At 40.6% G+C, this 17,968-nt stretch overlaps 1 protein-coding gene across 3 annotated transcripts in view; it reads right to left on the bottom strand.

Annotated features, from left to right (window-relative positions):
• CSMD3 (CUB and Sushi multiple domains 3) overlaps positions 1–17,968 on the bottom strand; it is a 1,313,655-nt gene that overhangs the window by 670,452 nt on the left and 625,235 nt on the right. For all 3 annotated transcript variants that reach the window (XM_025197227.1, XM_006018073.3, XM_006018072.3), the window contains one exon: positions 8,027–8,148. In XM_025197227.1, coding sequence (XP_025053012.1) covers positions 8,027–8,148 — 122 coding nt within the window. The remainder of the gene's footprint in view (positions 1–8,026; positions 8,149–17,968) is intronic.

The following is a 17,968-nucleotide window of genomic DNA, read 5'->3' on the forward strand; positions in this document are numbered from 1 at the left end:
AATATTGTATATTTTTGGGAACTAGTTACAAATGATGAAACAGAAGAGACCTTAAAATATTCAAAGACTCTAAATCCTTGAGACTGACAATTCTGTTTTAAAATCTTAAAACATTGGACACATCATCTAAACTGTCAGAGATGCTTTGGGACAGGTATTTTTTCCCTCACTGTAGTTTCTATTTCTGTGTTTTATAAGGAAGGAAATACCATGTCAAACACAATTCTTAGAGATCGCTCTTTTTGCTTAATATGAATTTAAGCACTAAAGCAAAGATGTGGGCTACAGCTATGTGTACACTACCTCTGTACTGAACTGAGAACTACCTTCAAGAAATGTGTCCTGCCCACTCGCTAATGCTCAGCACATGCCAAAGCACAGAAATTAGATAGTGCATCTGGCTTAGAGTGGTCTTGAGAACACACCAAGAACCATGCCTGAGATGCAGCTGGACAGGGCAGGTGCACATTGTACACTAAGATTGACCTAACTAGGGTTAAATCAATTTAAGTGCCAAACTATACAGATGTTCAGGGAGATTAGATCAGACTAAAATGCCAGCCCAATTTTAGTTCACCTGAGGAGGTACACTGAATTAGCTTGAGAAGAGGTTATCCTGATCTATGGAACATCTGTACATACTCAGAATGCAGGCCACAGGCTTGGGAAGTCCAGCCATTCACCCTAGCCCCAGGGTTGTACTTTTCCTGACCCCAATCTTGACCAAGCTATTCTCTAGCCTCTTAACCTCCCCACCCCAGAATGGAGAATTCCCTGACATCCAGCCACAGACCCTCCAACCCCCTTATGGACCTGCCAGTCCCCACCTATCCCACCAACCGCCCCCCCACTCAGTCCCACCAAATTAGAACTATATACATGGAAAATGATAAATTATCATTTTCCATATATAGAATCTAATTAACAGAATGTCACCACCAACACATGCCTTCCGCCATGTGTCGCCCTACTGCTTCCCTTTTGATGCCTTTGTCTGCCCACTACTGCCTTCCCCCCAACTCCTCACCCCAACCCCTATCCTACCCCCCCATCCCTATGCTACCCCCACACCTTGCTTGCCCTCCTCCCCTCCTCCAGCATGCACTTACTTGTGCAGTTTTGCTAAGGCTCCAGAGCAGCCAGCAACAACAGAGGCCCTGGCTCAGCCCCAGCCCAGCCCAACTAGGGAGAAGAGGTGGCGTTCCCAGCAACAGGAGCCAAAGTAGAAGGTAAGTGGGGAGAGAGCACAACTGGGGGAGCAGGGTACTGTGTACTCTCCCCTGTGCTCCCCTTTAGCTGTATATGCAGCTCCCCCATTATCCCCTCCCCACCTCCCTCTGGCACTGTTAGGCCCCTTCCCTGCCAAGTGAGCCATCCCAGCCCAGGGGAGGTGGCAGTTCAGCTTTAGCCCTGATGAATATCCAAGATAAGAACCCCCTCCCCCTTGGCCCATGTTGACTAGGAAAAACATTCTTGTTTTGGATTTGAGTAAATACAGTACCATTGTTTATTACCTCCAAAACAAAAGGAAAATGTTTCCAGCAATCAGTGAAAGATAATTCAGAATTGGATAGCTGCCCAAAGCAGAGCCAAAATAAGCTAAACAAACATAACCCCATCATCCCTCAATGTCTTGGCATATGTAGTAAAACTGCCCCATTCCCAATCACTCTATTCTATGGCAACTTCTTCATATCTTCATTCCACATTGTGAAAAAAAACCGTCTTACTTTGTGCATTGCTAAGCATATATATGTTGCAATAATACTCCTGGGCCAGCATGTAATGTTCTAATGCCAGGCAAGCTGTGATTTTCTGGGCTTTTCTTGGGGAGTGTGGGGAGGGTGGGAATCCTATCTACTCCTTAATATGCCCCATCAGTGTTAATACTGCAGCACTTTGTAGAATTTTTAGCATGAACAATGGATCAAGAAAGGTGTCACAGCCTTAGGCTAGTTTAATGGTTAAAGTTGAAAAGTTTTGATAGTGTCCTAGTTCTCTTTAATTTTCTTACTAGGAATATATATAGCCATTCAAAAAAAAATTAAAGTAACTTTGATGGGACCATCTTGGAGCAGACAACTGAATACTAGCATAACTATCCTCTCCCTTTAAAAGACATACTGATGCAGTCAGCAAAAATAGATCAATTGCTGCACTCAGATGTTCAGGAGAAAGCACTGTGAAATAAATTATTTAAATATATATTTGAGAACTCAGACAATGCTGCATCTACAATTCAAATAATAACCTCAGAGAGCATCTCCATTTTCAACTTGTGTTGCTGAAGAATCAAGAAGCTCCTAAAAATGGCAGAGAGACAAATGGATAAAGCATATGTGACTGGAAGTCAGGTCCTATTCAGTCATCCATCTGGATTTTCCTAATCCCAGCCGGGTCCCTGAGGGGGAAAAAAAATCTTCTTTTTGACCTTTTACTTCTCATTGCTATAAGAGAGACAGCTTAGACTGTAAAGGGTACACTCATCAGGACATTAAGAACACTCTTCATATATTCATAGACTTTAAGAACAGAAAGTTCCATTAGATCTTAAAATCAGATTTCTTGTATATTACAAGTTATTGCAATTTACATAGTTACCCTTATACTGAGACTGAAAACGTCCCAGTAACTTAACTAGATCATATCTTACATTTGACTAAAACATATTTCCCAGGATGCTCTAAGGACATTCTTGCTCCATTAAGAAATGGAGAATTCACCACCTCATCAGTAGTTTGCTCCAATAATTAAAAAAAAAGGGTTTTGTTCCCAATTTGAATTTATCTAGCTTCATCTTCCAGCTAGTAGTTTTTGTTATACCCTTCTTTTCTAGATTAAAGAACTCTTGAGTATCCTATTTCTCTCCTTGTGAAAGTACTTATACAAGGTAATCAAGGCAACACTAAATAATATTTTTTAATAAGCTAAGCCTTTAGGTCTCTCTTTGTAAGATTTCTTCTCCAGTTTTGAATATTTAAGACTTGTCGGTACCTTTTCCAATTTTACTATATCCTTTTTTAATGTGGCATCAAAAACTGTATTCAGTATTGCTCGTAACATGGTCATACAGAGAATTAAAAAATAATTTCATTGCCCACCCCCTCCACCTGTTTGTACACCCAAGAATCCCTTTATCCCCATTTGTCATATCAGTGTCATAGCAAATGTGGGGGGGGGGGGAAGCAATGGAGCGACCACCCCAGGGACTGAAGAGAAGGGATGCCAACAAGTTTTGCCCAGCTGGGGCAGGGCAGTGCGTGAGATGGAGCTGAGAATGCTCATTTGAGGGGCACACGGGGATGGGGGCAGGGTGGTTCCCACTGCTGTGTGCACTTCCAGGCAAGCATGGGGGGCATGTGCCCCCTGGATCTGTGCGCAGGGCAAGGGCGGGCTGCTGCTGTGGGCTTTGCCCCAAGTGCCCATCTTCCATGCCACGGTACTGCATCATACAATTGCATTAAGAATTCATAATAAGCAGCTTGTCCACAATGATCCCTGGATCCTATTCAGAATCTCTACTTTCCAGGTATACTATTTTAGTCTGTAGGCATGACATATACAAATTCCTTCTACCTAAATTTTAGGTAGAAATTTAGGTAGAATTTAGACAGAACTTTGCATTCTGTTGTATTGAAGCTTTGTGTTGGAAAAGGCCCCAATTTATCCCACAAATGCTCTATTTGTCTTCCTTCAACTTAACATTATTTGCCATTTTACCATTCTTTGTGTCAACTGCAAATGTGATCAGCAGTGGTTTTATATGTTAATCAATGTACTGGAAGAAAATGTCAAAGAATGCTGCTACACCTCCCTATGGAACTCCATTAGAATTACCTCCCTCCAATGATTTTCCCATCATTGACTTGTCTCTTTAATTTTTCTCTTTAGCTCTGTCAGTGAACTAGTTCTTAATCCATTTAACATTAACATAATTGATATGATATTGCACTAATGTTTTAATCAAATACCAGCAGGCAATACAGCATCAAAAGCTTTACAAATGTTCATGTGTTATGCTTCTAAGTATGCAGTTATCTTTATCAACCAAACTTGCTGTTTCGAAGAATGAACTCAGGTTTGTTTGACAAGATCCATTTTTCATAAAGCCTGACTGGCATTAATTTATTTAATTATTTATTAATGGTTGGCATTAATTACATTCTATTAATTGATTCTTTATTTCATAGATTTCATAGACATTTGGGAGTTGGAAGAGACCTTGCAAGATCATGGCGTCCAGCCCCACTGCCATAGGCAGGAACTCTGCTGGGGTCAAACAATCCCAGCAAGATATGCATGCAAACACTGTTTGAATTAGTCCAGAGTAGGTGCTTCCACCACCTCTGGTGGGAGTTGAACACTCGGACTGTAAAGGGATTTTACTGTATGTCCAGTCTAAATCTGCTTTCCAGATGTTTGTGGCTGTTAGATCTTGTTATCCCTTGGGGAGCCCTGGTAAAAAAAACTGTTCTCCCAGATCTTGGTGCGCACCCTTTATATATGTATAGGCTGCCAACAAGTCTCCCCTGAGCCTTCTCTTCTCCAGGCTGAAGAGTCCCATGTCCCACATCCTCTCCTCATAAGGCTTGCTCTCTTGGCCTTTGATCATGTGGGTGGCTCTCCTCTTGACTCTCTCAATCCATGTCCCTCCTGAAGTGGGGGGGCCCAAAACTGGATGCAGTACTCCGGCTGCGGCCTCGCTAAGGCCGAGTAAAGTGAGAGGATGACGTCCCTGGTTTTGCTTGGGATGCATTAGTGGATGCATGTCAGAGTTTGGTTTGCTTTTCTGGCTGCAGCATTGCATTGGTGACTCATGTTCATCCTGTTAACTGAATCTTGTATCAGGCTTTTGGTTTAAGGTGACCTAGGTTATTCAACTTGCCTGATTTGTATTTGGGCACAACATTATCCCACATTTTAGAATCATGACCATTTTTTTCCCCACAACATTGTTATTCCAAACATACCTTAACACATATAACAACCCAATAAAACACTTCCACGCATAGTTACTTTTTAGCATCAACAACCCTATTTCTAGTCACCAGAAAATTAAATATATGCTTAAATGGTAAGCATTTCAAATCTATGGATCTTGGCCTTAGCTGTTTGTGGAATAGGGAGATCAATATAAAATGTGCACAAATGCTAATGTATGTTACTCAGTCAGGATCATAGCACAAGTAGCAGTGACATATTTAAGGTTGCAGGCTGCTTGCATTGTTAAAGCACCTGTTTTCCTTTATATTTCAATTTTTAATCTGAAAGTTCTCAGACAAACTCTCACTAAAGCCAATTTTCTTGCAAAGCTAGTATCAGAACAGTTAACTATTGCTGAAACCATTGCTTACCAGTTCCAGATAATTTGATTAAATGGTTTTGGTTCGAATGAGTTATAAGGTTTTGGAAATTATATTTTATGCAAAGAGTAATCTTTGAAAGACAACAGGACCTAGGCTGAGATCCACTAAATGGCTCAAGCAACTCAGTGGAACTTGCATTATGAGTTTTAGGCCCATGTCAGCCTAAACAGAAGTAATCTCAGATAAACTGTCTCTCAGGAGAGTACTCTCACCACTTCTCATCATCTATCTGGAGGCGGAGCAACACTCCTCATCACTCCTTTTGAAGCTGTGCCACTATACAGAAAAGAATTCAAGATTAATTGGGCCAGAGATCAAAAGTCTGACTCTTAACTCAGTGAGTACAGCACTCGCCTCGGTGAGAGGAGATTGGGGCAGTGATCCCTGGGTCCAAGAATTGCTCATGCATTTTGTCCAATGAGCGTTAACTCTAAAATCCCTAAATGAGACTTAGACTGGATATCCAGAACTGGGGTACCCCTCTTTCAAGTGAGCAGTTTCAAGACCGAAGTTGTGCTGCCTCTCCTTGTCAAAAGCTTCTCTCTCTCTCTTTCCCGATTATCCCATGGCAAAGTTTCCATAGGAAGGGGGGAGAGGACCCCGTATCTTGGGACAGCCTGTAGTCAGGTGGCTAAGGCACCTTCATGTGCCACCGCACAGGAGAGTGCCTTAACCACCTGATCTAAACCATGAATGGTTGTAAAATAGCAGGGGCAGCATAATTGAAATGCTTCATACCTTGTAGCTCCAACCATGCTTTAAAACCAGAGTCCTCTGTCCCATTTTTAAACGAATAAATTTAGCATCTAACTCCAAGGGAGAGTTGGAGAGATTGGGTTTATGAATCCAAATCTAATCTGGATGTCACTGGGCAACCAAAAGTCCAGGTCCTAACACCTCACAGGGGTACCAACTCACCATGTCATGTTAGTGAGCTCAAACAGGTTCACTGTGTTTAATCCAATTCTGAGGTTCCCAAGACACTGATACAAAACCAGGGAAGCTTATATGCGGAACTCATTTGCCTCAAGGAGAGAGGCACATACATGTTTTGATTTTATATTTTCAATTATAATATTTAATACACAAATGAGACAAAAATGTGCGAAAAACATAACTTAGTCTAGGTTAACTGTGCACACCTTATTATGAAATGAAAGTACACTAACAAGACAACATTAAATTTGCATGTTTCAACAGTAAATAGGTAGAGAGATCATAAGGGGACAACTATCACAACTGGATAAAAACAGCTTTGTAGCAGTCCAGTTGTACAGTCAACAGCCATTTCTCCCTCCCTAGAGGCCAAGCGTATCACCTCTGTGATAGCCGAAGCAGCACCAGCACAGTTAATGAGTAATGCAAGATTGCTCCCGAGTCAAAAAAATCAATGATTCATTGCTAAGCGTATTTCATACATTTCAAATTCTGCTCTCAGAAACACACAGCCCTTTAACACAAAGCAGAGAGAAGCCATTTGAACAGGATAATAGGGGTGATGAAATGCCAAAAAAGGAACATTAAAAATTATATCCCCTAGTTAAAATGAAAAGAAAAATCATTGTATTTTAAATAAAGACATGTTTCTCTTATCATTCCTCCCCATTATGTAAATATATAATTCTCAATAAAAAACACTGCTTAGTTTTGACCCTGCAAGGAACAATTCAATACATTGTAACTACAGGATAATCTAAAACAAAATTAATCAAAATAAAACTGCAATATAATATAGAGAAAATAATTATGTTTAATAAAGAAAGGCTTTGTTTCATGGAAATTTTCATTAAGTTTAAGGAATATTAATTGTGTGAATGTAAATTAGCTGAATTAGGTGTTCATTTAACAGGGAGAGGACTACAAATTTTAGTAAAAATCATTTCATAGGACAAATCTAAAATGTCTTATTTTCATCCACCCAAAATTCCAGTGCATACTAAAGGGTACCTCAGAAAAGGAGCAACATTAAAGAACACTCTGCATTGCCTCCCAAGCATTTATCCTGAATTTATCAGGCATCAGTGTTTCTCCTGCATGCATGAACAAAGTCTTTATCCATGGATCTGGGAGGATCCACTAACAATTAAGACCATATTTGATAAACAAAAACAAAACTTTTTTTTTTCAATCCAGCTCCAGAAGTCTCCTTCCATGTGGAGGTTTTTGATGGCAATGCTTCACTAGAAATGTTCTGCAAAGGACTTTCATTCCCACTACAGCCATAGGACCCACTTAAATATGGATTCCACAGTGTGATATGTGTTTCCACATTTAAGTTAACATAGATCCAGCTTTTATCATCTACCCTAAGAACTGCTGAAACTCAGCACGGCCCCAATATTTGGACTGCTCACACTTCTCCCCACCTTCTTTAGTTTTATTCTTCTCCTGGAATGTAGATCACTAAGTCCCCAGAAGGATCTATGTGAGGACCATGGAATGGGCCAGAAATAGTAACACAGAGGGTGCATCTACACATGAGCTTTACTGCGGAGTTAACTAATCTGTCCTTACATAATTAACAATAAGCAATTTTTTTAAATGTCTGTAAAGCACTATGAAGATCAATTGAATAAATCATATTAATATTAAACATTACAATCTGTGTATGATATTATAAAATAAATATAGAAAAATATAGTTCTGAGTTTTAAGCTTACCTTGTTGTTGTTGATGGCTGTGACGACCCAGACACACTGAGCATTACTGTCATACTGGAATGGAAAATTGGGGGATGTGAAAGTTCCACTGGGTCCCTGAAGGTTAGATCCACAAGTCTTTACTGCAAAAAGAAAATGTTTCTCATATAATACATGCTAAAACATGTAAAGCAAATTCATAAAACATACTTGTTCATATATTAAAGAACAGTTAGAGTAGTACTATGCTATTAAACAGAAATATAGCCTCTACGAAAAAAAAAAATCTGATTTGCATACCTTGTTCTGCAATACAGAGTAAAATAGACATGTTCTGAGGTTCAAGACTAAGTTTTAAGAGACAGACCAGAATCTACTCATGTTTAAATGGTCTGTGCGTTAAGCTAAATAAAGACTTTTTTTCTAATCAGTCTAATTTTAAAAGATAACACTTATATATCTTTAAAGAGAAGTGCATGCATACCAGAGTACATGACAAAGGTGTGTTTACACATGCATTTGATGTAGGAGCAATTTACTTGTGGGTATACTATTCACAAGTAAGCGCTCTCAGGCTGGCATCTACATGTACAGGGAAGTGGGAGCTGATTTGCTAACCTGCCACCACCAGGGAGAGCTCTAGGCTCCCCTTGGGTGCTAGCCCAGGGGCTGCCAGGGAGCACTGGGCCAGAAAACAACTGCCCCTGAGGGTTGCCTGCTGCTGGGGTGGGGACAATGTTCCCTTGCCCTGGCAGCAGGGATCTCCTGCCTCTGGTCCCCCGTTGGGGGCAGGGGACATGGAAAGAGATGAAGGGGAGGGGACTGGGACCTACCCCACCCATTCAACTCTTTATAAGCCCCATGCCTTGATCACCCAATTGGGGCATGGGGCTGGGACCTGCCCCTGACTGGGACAGTTCCCAGCCCCTGCTCCACGATTGCAGGGCAGGAGCTGGAGATGCCATTCCCTGCTCAGTTCCGCAATCATGGAGCTGAGCAGACAGCAGGCTCCCAGCCTGTTCCATCAGGCATCTACATGGGAGTTACTGCATAGTAAGTAATCACAAGTAAATTTGCTACTTGCATTTGCAGGTAGTAAATTTACTCATGAATAGCAAGGTTTATTCCACAGTAAGCATGCGCACATGTAGATGCATGCACTTACTGTGTAGTAAACTATGCTGTTGTGGAGTAAAGTGTCTCATGTAGAAGAACCCAAACAGTACTAATTTTAGAGAGAGTTTTTTCGAGATCTGCTGGCCTTTGCCTATGCTAATATTTCTCTAACTGTTACCATTACTACAGCTGAAATAGCATTTTAAATGCTAAGAACTTTCAAGATATGGCTAGGAGTAATGCCTTTCATGAAACAACGTTTTCCCAAAGAAGAAAACAGGTAAACCACTAAGAAAATGTGTTCAAAACAAACAAACAAAAATGTGTTATTCCCTATGGTGGTGCATCTTACATTTGAAAGTAGAAGTAGTGAAAATAGGTTCTGACAAACACTAGTAATTTGATCTCTTGAATTAAAATTACATTCTAATATCAGTCTTCAAAATGAGTGTTTTATTCCACAAATAACCCCACTTAAAGTCAATGGGACCATTTATTAAGTTGTGCTTAATCACTGAAATTATGGGCTGCTGAGCACCAAGAACATTTTAACCATACACATCAACGAAAGCAGGATTTCCTTTACTGTAACTAGGACTTCATACACAAGATACTAAACTTGAGCCCTCAAACACAGATAGTGTTTTGTGTTGTTTCCTTTATCGTCCATACCATATATTTTCACTGAATGCACTACTCCTGAGCAGTCCTTCCTAGGACTCTCTTGGTGCATCTGCACATGTGCTTAACTGCACAGGAGGTTAATTTGCTGCAGCATAAAGTGTCACAGTCTACAAATTAGATGCTATTTTATTGAAGCAAACTATTTTTTGCCACTACAACAGCAAAAATAACTGCACCTGTAAATGCTGACCCAGGTGTACATTACACCTAGTCAGCCCAGGCAGCAGGGAGCTAGGCACCTGTCTGCTGCCTAACCATAGGGCTCCAAATGCTGGGACACTCTCCTGCCCCAGCCAGCCCTGAGGCCGCCTCCTGGAGCTGATCCCCTCCCCCCACCCCACTGTCACCCCCAGGGTCCCTGCCAGCCCGTGGCTGCTCCACCCCAGCTTAAAGTGCTGCAGTCCTGGGCACAACATCTGCACAAGACCCTGGACCACAAATGTTTGAGCATCAATGTATGCCATTAAAGCACTGTGATAAACTCTGGTGAAAACTGCTGGAGTTTATCACTGCCTTAATGACATGTGTAGATGCACCCTTTTTTTTCAGTAACCATAACTAAATCTAAACCCACTATCCTGTCTGTGCAGATTCCTGCAGAGTACTGAGTAAAAAAAGTAATGCCTCATGCTGGATTCTTTCATACCATCTCATTTCATTTATTTGAATTTGACTATGACAGGGCAATCCATCATGCTATTTGTTTACACTTTGACAAAGAAGACTAATTTGAACAGCAGTCGATCAAGCAAATCAATATTAAGTTCTTCTAAGATGGAAACCTTTTCTTTGCATTACTCATAATGCTACTCAAAGAATGCCAATCAAAATGAAAATATAGGTTAAATAAGATACTAAAGTCCGTAACCTATTTGATGCCTATCCATTGTTCCATTATGGAATAGCCAACTCTGATTTACACCATCTACATTCCCAATGGTATATTTTAATATTGAACATACGTTACCAAGCAGTGACCAAGGTAAGGAAAATGTGTATATAACTATATTCTCGAAATCAGATTTACAAATACACCAATTATTTTTCCTCAAACCAAATACACACACATGTATGCATTTAGAATTACATATGCCTGCACATACACATGCACACAGTCATGTATGTGTGCGCACTCAGGTGCTAGGGGCTGGAGTTGGGTTGGGGGCGGGGGAGTGTTCGTTTCTGCTAGCAATCTGGTGAGCAGGACAGGCACAGAGTGCACTTGTCAGCTCCTAGCCATGCCCTTGCCTGCCAGGCCTCTAGCAACAGGGCATAGGTATGCAAGTTACACACATTTTTAACCCCGAATGTGCACCCAGGAGGTGCTAACTTTAATGATAACCTAATATTCTTTAAAGTTATCATGTGACACTTGTGATGAGTAAGCATGCCCTAAATTACATTCTTTAATCTATGTGTGTATGTGTCTATCTATATGTATATCTATAGATGTAGATGCATATAATCCACATATGCATAGGGATTCAATAATTTTCAGTAATGCTTACACAAATATCTTATATCTTTGTGTACAATGTTTTTGTTTTTTTCAGCAGCTGAAATTATTTACAAAGGTATCCAATGTGGCTCATTTAGTGATATTTATGCTTCTGGGATTCTAGTATATGAAGATGTCTCTGCAATGTACAACCAAAGAAAAACAAAAGAAGAAGATCTTTTAATGGGCTAAGGAAACATTTCTATAACAACAAAGAATGACTAACCCCAATTTTATTTTGTTTATTTTTCATGAGAATGAAGTGTGTGTAATACTGATTTATCTGTGTTGCAGGGCACTAAGGTGCCTGCTCCTTTAAGAGCAGAAACTGCCTAGGGAGAGGGCCCTAAATGCCAGACAGAAGCCCACGGGTGCAGGTTACTATGACAACAGGCTAATGAGTAAATTATCCTGTACCTGCACCTGGTCAGCTGACAAGAAGAGGCAGGGTCCTGGGCATATATAAACCCCAGGGCTGGGACTAGAGGCTGAGTTCTCTGTCAGCAGCCAAGGGGTAAGGAGCTCTCAGGCAAGAAGCTCACCAGAGAGGCTTGACTGCCTGTTCTGCTCCAGATAGGTTTAAGAGACTCCAGGAGCTCACCAGAGACCCTGGCCTACAAGGCACTTAATGCTGGGAGAAGTCTGATTTTGTTAAAAGAACAGAATACCCTTAAACTCCTTGTATTATGATATAGCCCAGGGGCTCATATTTTATTTGCTGTTTATAGACCGGTGGATCAGACTCAGGCTATTGGAGGAAAGAGGAGGCCTCATTGGGGGCCCACTATGGTGTGGGAACCCTGGCGCCAGTGTGGGGTGCAACAACGGGGGGGGTGAGCAGACCCCAGCGTCAATGTAGGGTGCAGTGACAGGGGGGTGAACAGACCCTAGCACCAGTGTGGGGCACAGCAACAGGGCTGTGGGGAGCCCAGTGAGGACAAGAGGCCAAGCTATAGCAAGGCCCCAGGAGAGTTAATGCTGAAAAATGCAAGGTTCTCCACCTTGGGAAGAAAAACCCACAGCATGCTTATAGACTCAGCAGTGCTACACTGGCTAGCACTATGGAAGAAAGAGACTTGGGGGTCATCATTGACCACAAGATGAACATGAGCCTTCAATGTGATGCTGCGGCTAGTAAAGCGACCAAAACCCTGGCTTGCATCCATAGATGCTTCTCAAGCAAATCCCAGGATGTCATTCTCCCGTTGTACTAAGTCTTGGTGAGGCAGCAGCTGGAGTACTGCATCCAGTTTTGGGCTCCGCGATTCAAAAAGGATGTGGAGAAGCTTGAGAAAGTCCAGAGAAGAGCCACACGCATGATCAGAGGTCAGGAAAACAGACCTTATGAAGAGAGGCTGAGAGCTATGGGACTCTTCAGCCTGGAAAAGCTCAGGCTCGGGGGTAATCTGATGGCTACTTATAAGGGGTGCTCACCAGGACCTGGGGGAACATCAGTTCACCAGAGCACCCCAAGGGATGACAAGGTCGAACGGTCACAAACTCCTCCATGACCGTTTCAGGCTGGATATAAGAAAGAACTTCTTCACTGTCCACGCCCCCAAGGTCTGAAATAGCCTGCCACCAAAGGTGGTTCAAGCACCTACTTTGAATGCCTTCAAGAGAAATTTGGATGCTTATCTTGCTGGGATCCTATGACCCCTGCTGACTTTTTGCCCTTGGGGCCAGGGGCTGGACTCGATGATCTTCCGAGGTCCTTTCCAGCCCTAATGTCTATGAAAGACCATGTCCAGAGTACAAACTTGGGGGCAGCTTCCTGATTTTATTAGAATTACCAGCAAGATGTGGCAGGCGAGAAAGAGGGTGCCCATGGGGAGGGATTAGCATGGTCAAGCCTAGGGGCTATCCCTGGGGACCCCATGATGTGACAATCTGTCACACATCATGGAAGTCTATATTGTTAATTCTATTAGATACTGCACATTCACCTGTTTCAGAGTTGTTCCTTTGTACATCATGCATGCTATGTAAAATTGCTGCAAAAGGCAGTGATTCCTTTATTAGGTGCATTTAAATTATAATAGTGAAAACAATTAAAACAAACAAGTGAAAAAGGTCCCTGTGTTTGGTAATTTCCTAGTATTCCATAAAACTGCAGGTTACGCTCCCTCCAAAGTTAATGTTATGGTACATATGTATATCTTATGCATATTTAATATGCATCAACCTGGTTGGAAACTCTAAAGTAGAAGGCATAACAACATTAGGTATACATGCATATATTTCTTTTATTTTTAAGAGTTATATTGAGGGCCAAACTTTGAAATATGGTTTCTGATGTGATACAATTATAAAAGGTGAAGATAACAAATATATAATATTTGATCTTCAGTTTTAATATGATTTTATTAAATCAAAAGAAATTTTAAATATTGGCTCTCAATATAATTCTTTAAAGAAAGGAATAACTTATTGATTAATAAGAAAACAGCATATGGCTGGGGCAGATTTAAGACAAAAATGGATTAACAAAATTATAATTTTTTAAAGATACAAATATAAGAGGCGGCAAAAAAAAGCAGAAATAAGCATTATTCTTTTATACTTTTAAAAGGCTCTATGTAAAAAACAAAAAACAAAAAATCCTACGACATGATAGGCTACATTCTGAAATCCCATTGAATCAAAGGATTTTAAAAGCTAGCTATAGTATTAATTATGATATTCTTAATTGGATGTAAAGTTTTCCATACAGATATCTGTATATTATCTTTTTTAAAATACAGCATGAAAAACATCAACTACGCTGATAAAAAAATGAGACGGTTGTGATTCCAATTGGGGACAGCAGAATAGTTTGTTTTTTCTCTGCTGCTTTTTATAAATGAAAACTAGTAACAAATGTTGTGAAGTGAATATAGTCCCTTTATTTTGCTAATTATTAATATTCAAGTGTTTGTCTTATTTACATAAAAAGATAGTTTACTTCAGCTTTAAAGATGTCCTACATTTTTTATTTGAGAACTGTCTTGGACAGTCTATATGAGATCAAGTCATACCTCACAAGACAGCTCAACTAAGTGTGAACTTGCTGTCACGTTTCTATGCTGATTCCCATAGCACGGTAAGGAGCAAGTGAAGAAGAAATTAACTATTTACACTGGATTTTTGGAAGGAGAATATAATTCTATTGATTTATGGAAATCTTCACATCAAGAAGCACTTCTCAGCACGAGAAAGAGTTGCAGAATCGAGATGACAGCAAAAATGTAGCAGAAGGTTAAAAACTCAACTGGATAAAAGCTTTGCTAGACAAAACACTGAAAATGTTCATAAGATCACTGTTAATGTGAACATGTAGGATGTCACCACAAGACTCACCTTTTTGCTCATAGGAGTATAGGTTGTAGCCATGTTGCTTTAAGGACATAGTCAGACAAGGTTCTTTGGGTGAATCCAATATCTTTTATTAAACCAACTTAAAAAGCTGGAAAAAAAAAATTCTTGGCAAGCTTTTGAGTTTAAAAACCCTTCATCAGGCTGAGGAAGCCTCTGAACTTGGTGTGCTCTCTTCCTGGATGAAATGAGTAGTAAAGAAGCCAGCCGCTGGGCTGGTATGCATGCAAGACATGCAGTCAGTGAAGATGTAAACTGAGGAGTCAGTGGGTAAGAGACCGACTGGGTGGGGGCAGAGAGAAGGAGAATGAATGTAGCAGGTAAATAGTGAAGAGGTAGCTGGGGAGTCAGATGTCAGTCAGGTTATAATGCGTCATAAATCCAATGTCTATATTTACTCAATGACTTTCTGTATCTAGGAGGCTGATGAAGAGAAGTTTGTGGGCTTCTCTGAAAGGTGTTTTGACCATGCCATGACAAGAAATGCAAAACCTGCCAACACATCTTCACCACCCCCACAATTACAACACCTCACAACAGAGCCATCAGCATTCCTGGATCTTGCAGCTGCACCTCCAGAAATGTAATATATCTCATTTAGTGCAGCAAATGCCCTGATGGAATATGCATAGGAGAGACCAAACAACAACCGTGCACCAGAATGAACGCACACTAGAAATCTATCAAAGACGAGAATACCCAGTTACCTGTGGGGCACATTTCTCACAAGAAAACCACTCTCTCTCTCTTTCTCTCTCTCCAATCTCTCAGCTCTAATCCTCAAATGGAATTTACAAAACACTTTTCACAGATAAGCCTATGAACTTCACTTCATCAATCAAAAAAACCATGAATTAAAAATAGACATTGGATTTATGATGCATTATAACCTGCCTGACATCTGACTCCCCAGGTACCTCTTCACTATTTACGTGCTACATTCATCCCCCTTCTTCCCCCACTCCCAACCTCTCTCTCACTCACTGACTCCTCAGTTTACATCTTCATTGATTGCCTGTCTTGTATGCATACCAGCCCATCCTCTGGCCTCCTTACTATTTGCTAAGAAATCTTTTTTCCAACTATTTAAGTTGGTCTAATAAAAGATATCAAATTCACCCAAAGATTTTTTTGTGGTTTAGGAGACATGCAAAACAGGTTTGCACATGCCAAGTGGCATTTTCAGCTATGATCTACCAGTACCAAAAAATGAGGGGGCTGATGTAGAAAGAAATTAGGTAGCATGAACTGACATAGTATTGTTATATGAAGAAAGAAAAACAGTGCTGCAAAAAAAGAGGAAAAAAAATCTTTTGACCTAACTCTGAAGAACCTGTAAGTCACTGGCAGAAAATGGTCCATAAATGGTAGAAGAGGAAAAATCTATAACAATCAGATCTATATCTAGCTTCAGCTGGGAAAGTAGAGTGCAGATTTATAAATACAGGAGGAAAATCAACACGTATCAGAAAATACAATTGAGGACACTTTGCAAAGGGCCAATCTATTTCTGGAGTCTAGACTAGACGAGACGTCATTTCATGAAATATACTGATTTATTTTATAAGTTATTGACAGAGCCAAAAATGATACTATGGGTTTTGAGATCATTCTAACTGTGAAAATATTAGAAAATAAGTTTATACTCATTAGAGGAAAGGGATTAAGAATGGGCATAATTTAAAAAAAAAACACTGAAACACTTAGTTTTATATTGTACTTACAAATAAAAGAGGCTGCAATGAACTTAAGGAAGTCTTAGACATCAAGACAATTTAGGCTATGCACAGGTCACATTTTAAAGCCACATTTAAAAGGGAAGGGGGCTTGCCCTTTTATGTACACATCAGCTTTTCACATTTAATGGTCACATTTGTCCAATCTATATTGAAGAAAAGTAAGTTTAAAGTTACAGAGGTTTAGATCCATTTATACCACTGTAAGAGTGGACAAAAGCATGTTATCTTGGTATTAAACTAAACTGGAACGACTATTATGTTCTTCATACTCTTATATAAACTATTTTTTTTCAGAGATTAATATCTGAAACTGACTATCAACTACAGTAACAGAAACTGAAACTGTGAATACTTTCATGAAGGAAAAGAAATGCGCATAGGGGCTGCATTTCCTGTGTAATTTAGCACACATCTCCCCTTAACTTTGACACTATTTTTGTCCAAGTTAGTGAAACTATTCATGGACATAAATGTATGGCTATGATAAAGTATTTTGTTGGTGATGTTATTTACAAGTTAGACAGACTGGATTTATATGGGTCATGTAGCATCCAAACAAAATATTAAAACATTATTTCATGTATTTAAAAATGGGGAGAAAAGGATCAACAAGAAGAGCATTTCAACAAGACTCAAGCATGTCAAGAAACTAAAGGCTGGCACCGAAAGAGAGACTTTGTCTTTTGTAATATCATTAAAAGGGAAAAAAAAGCAAACTACTCAAAGGCTGGTAAGTTAAGAGCCAGTGAAGAGCAGTAGCAAAATGTTGTCTATGCTGAAACTATTGATTCAAGTTTGATTGCTGTTCTTATAGATTCATAAATTCATAGATGTTAGGGTCGGAAGGGACCTCAATAGATCATCGAGTCCGGCCCCCTGCAAAGGCAGGAATGAGTGCTGGGTCTAGATGACCCCACCTAGATGCATATCCAACCTCCTCTTGAAGACCCCCAGGGTAGGGGAGAGCACCACCTCCCTTGGGAGCCCGTTCCAGACCTTGGCCACTCTAACTGTGAAGAAGTTCTTCCTAATGTCCAATCTAAATCTGCTCTCTGCTAGCTTGTGGCCATTATTTCTTATAACCCCCGGGGGCGCCTTGGTGAATAAATATTCACCAATTCCCTTCTGTGCCCCCGTGATGAACTTATAGGCAGCCACAAGGTCGCCTCTCAACCTTCTCTTGCGGAGGCTGAAAAGATCCAGTTTCTCTAGTCTCTCCTCGTAAGGCTTGGTCTGTAGGCCCTTAACCATACGAGTGGCCCTTCTCTGGACCCTCTCCAGGTTATCCGCATCCTTCTTGAAGTGCGGCGCCCAGAATTGCACGCAGTACTCCAACTGCGGTCTGACCAGTGCCCGATAGAGGGGAAGTATCACCTCCTTGGACCTATTTGTCATGCATCTGCTGATGCACGATAAAGTGCCATTGGCTTTTCTGATGACTTCGTCACACTGCCGACTCATGTTCATCTTGGAGTCCACTAGGACTCCAAGATCCCTTTCCAAATCCGTGCCACCCAGCAGGTCATTTCCTAGGCTGTAGGTGTGCTGGACATTTTTCCTCCCTAGGTGCAG

This window comes from Alligator sinensis, unplaced genomic scaffold, assembly GCF_000455745.1.
Source record: "Alligator sinensis unplaced genomic scaffold, ASM45574v1 scaffold112_1, whole genome shotgun sequence".
Lineage (NCBI taxonomy): Eukaryota > Metazoa > Chordata > Crocodylia > Alligatoridae > Alligator > Alligator sinensis.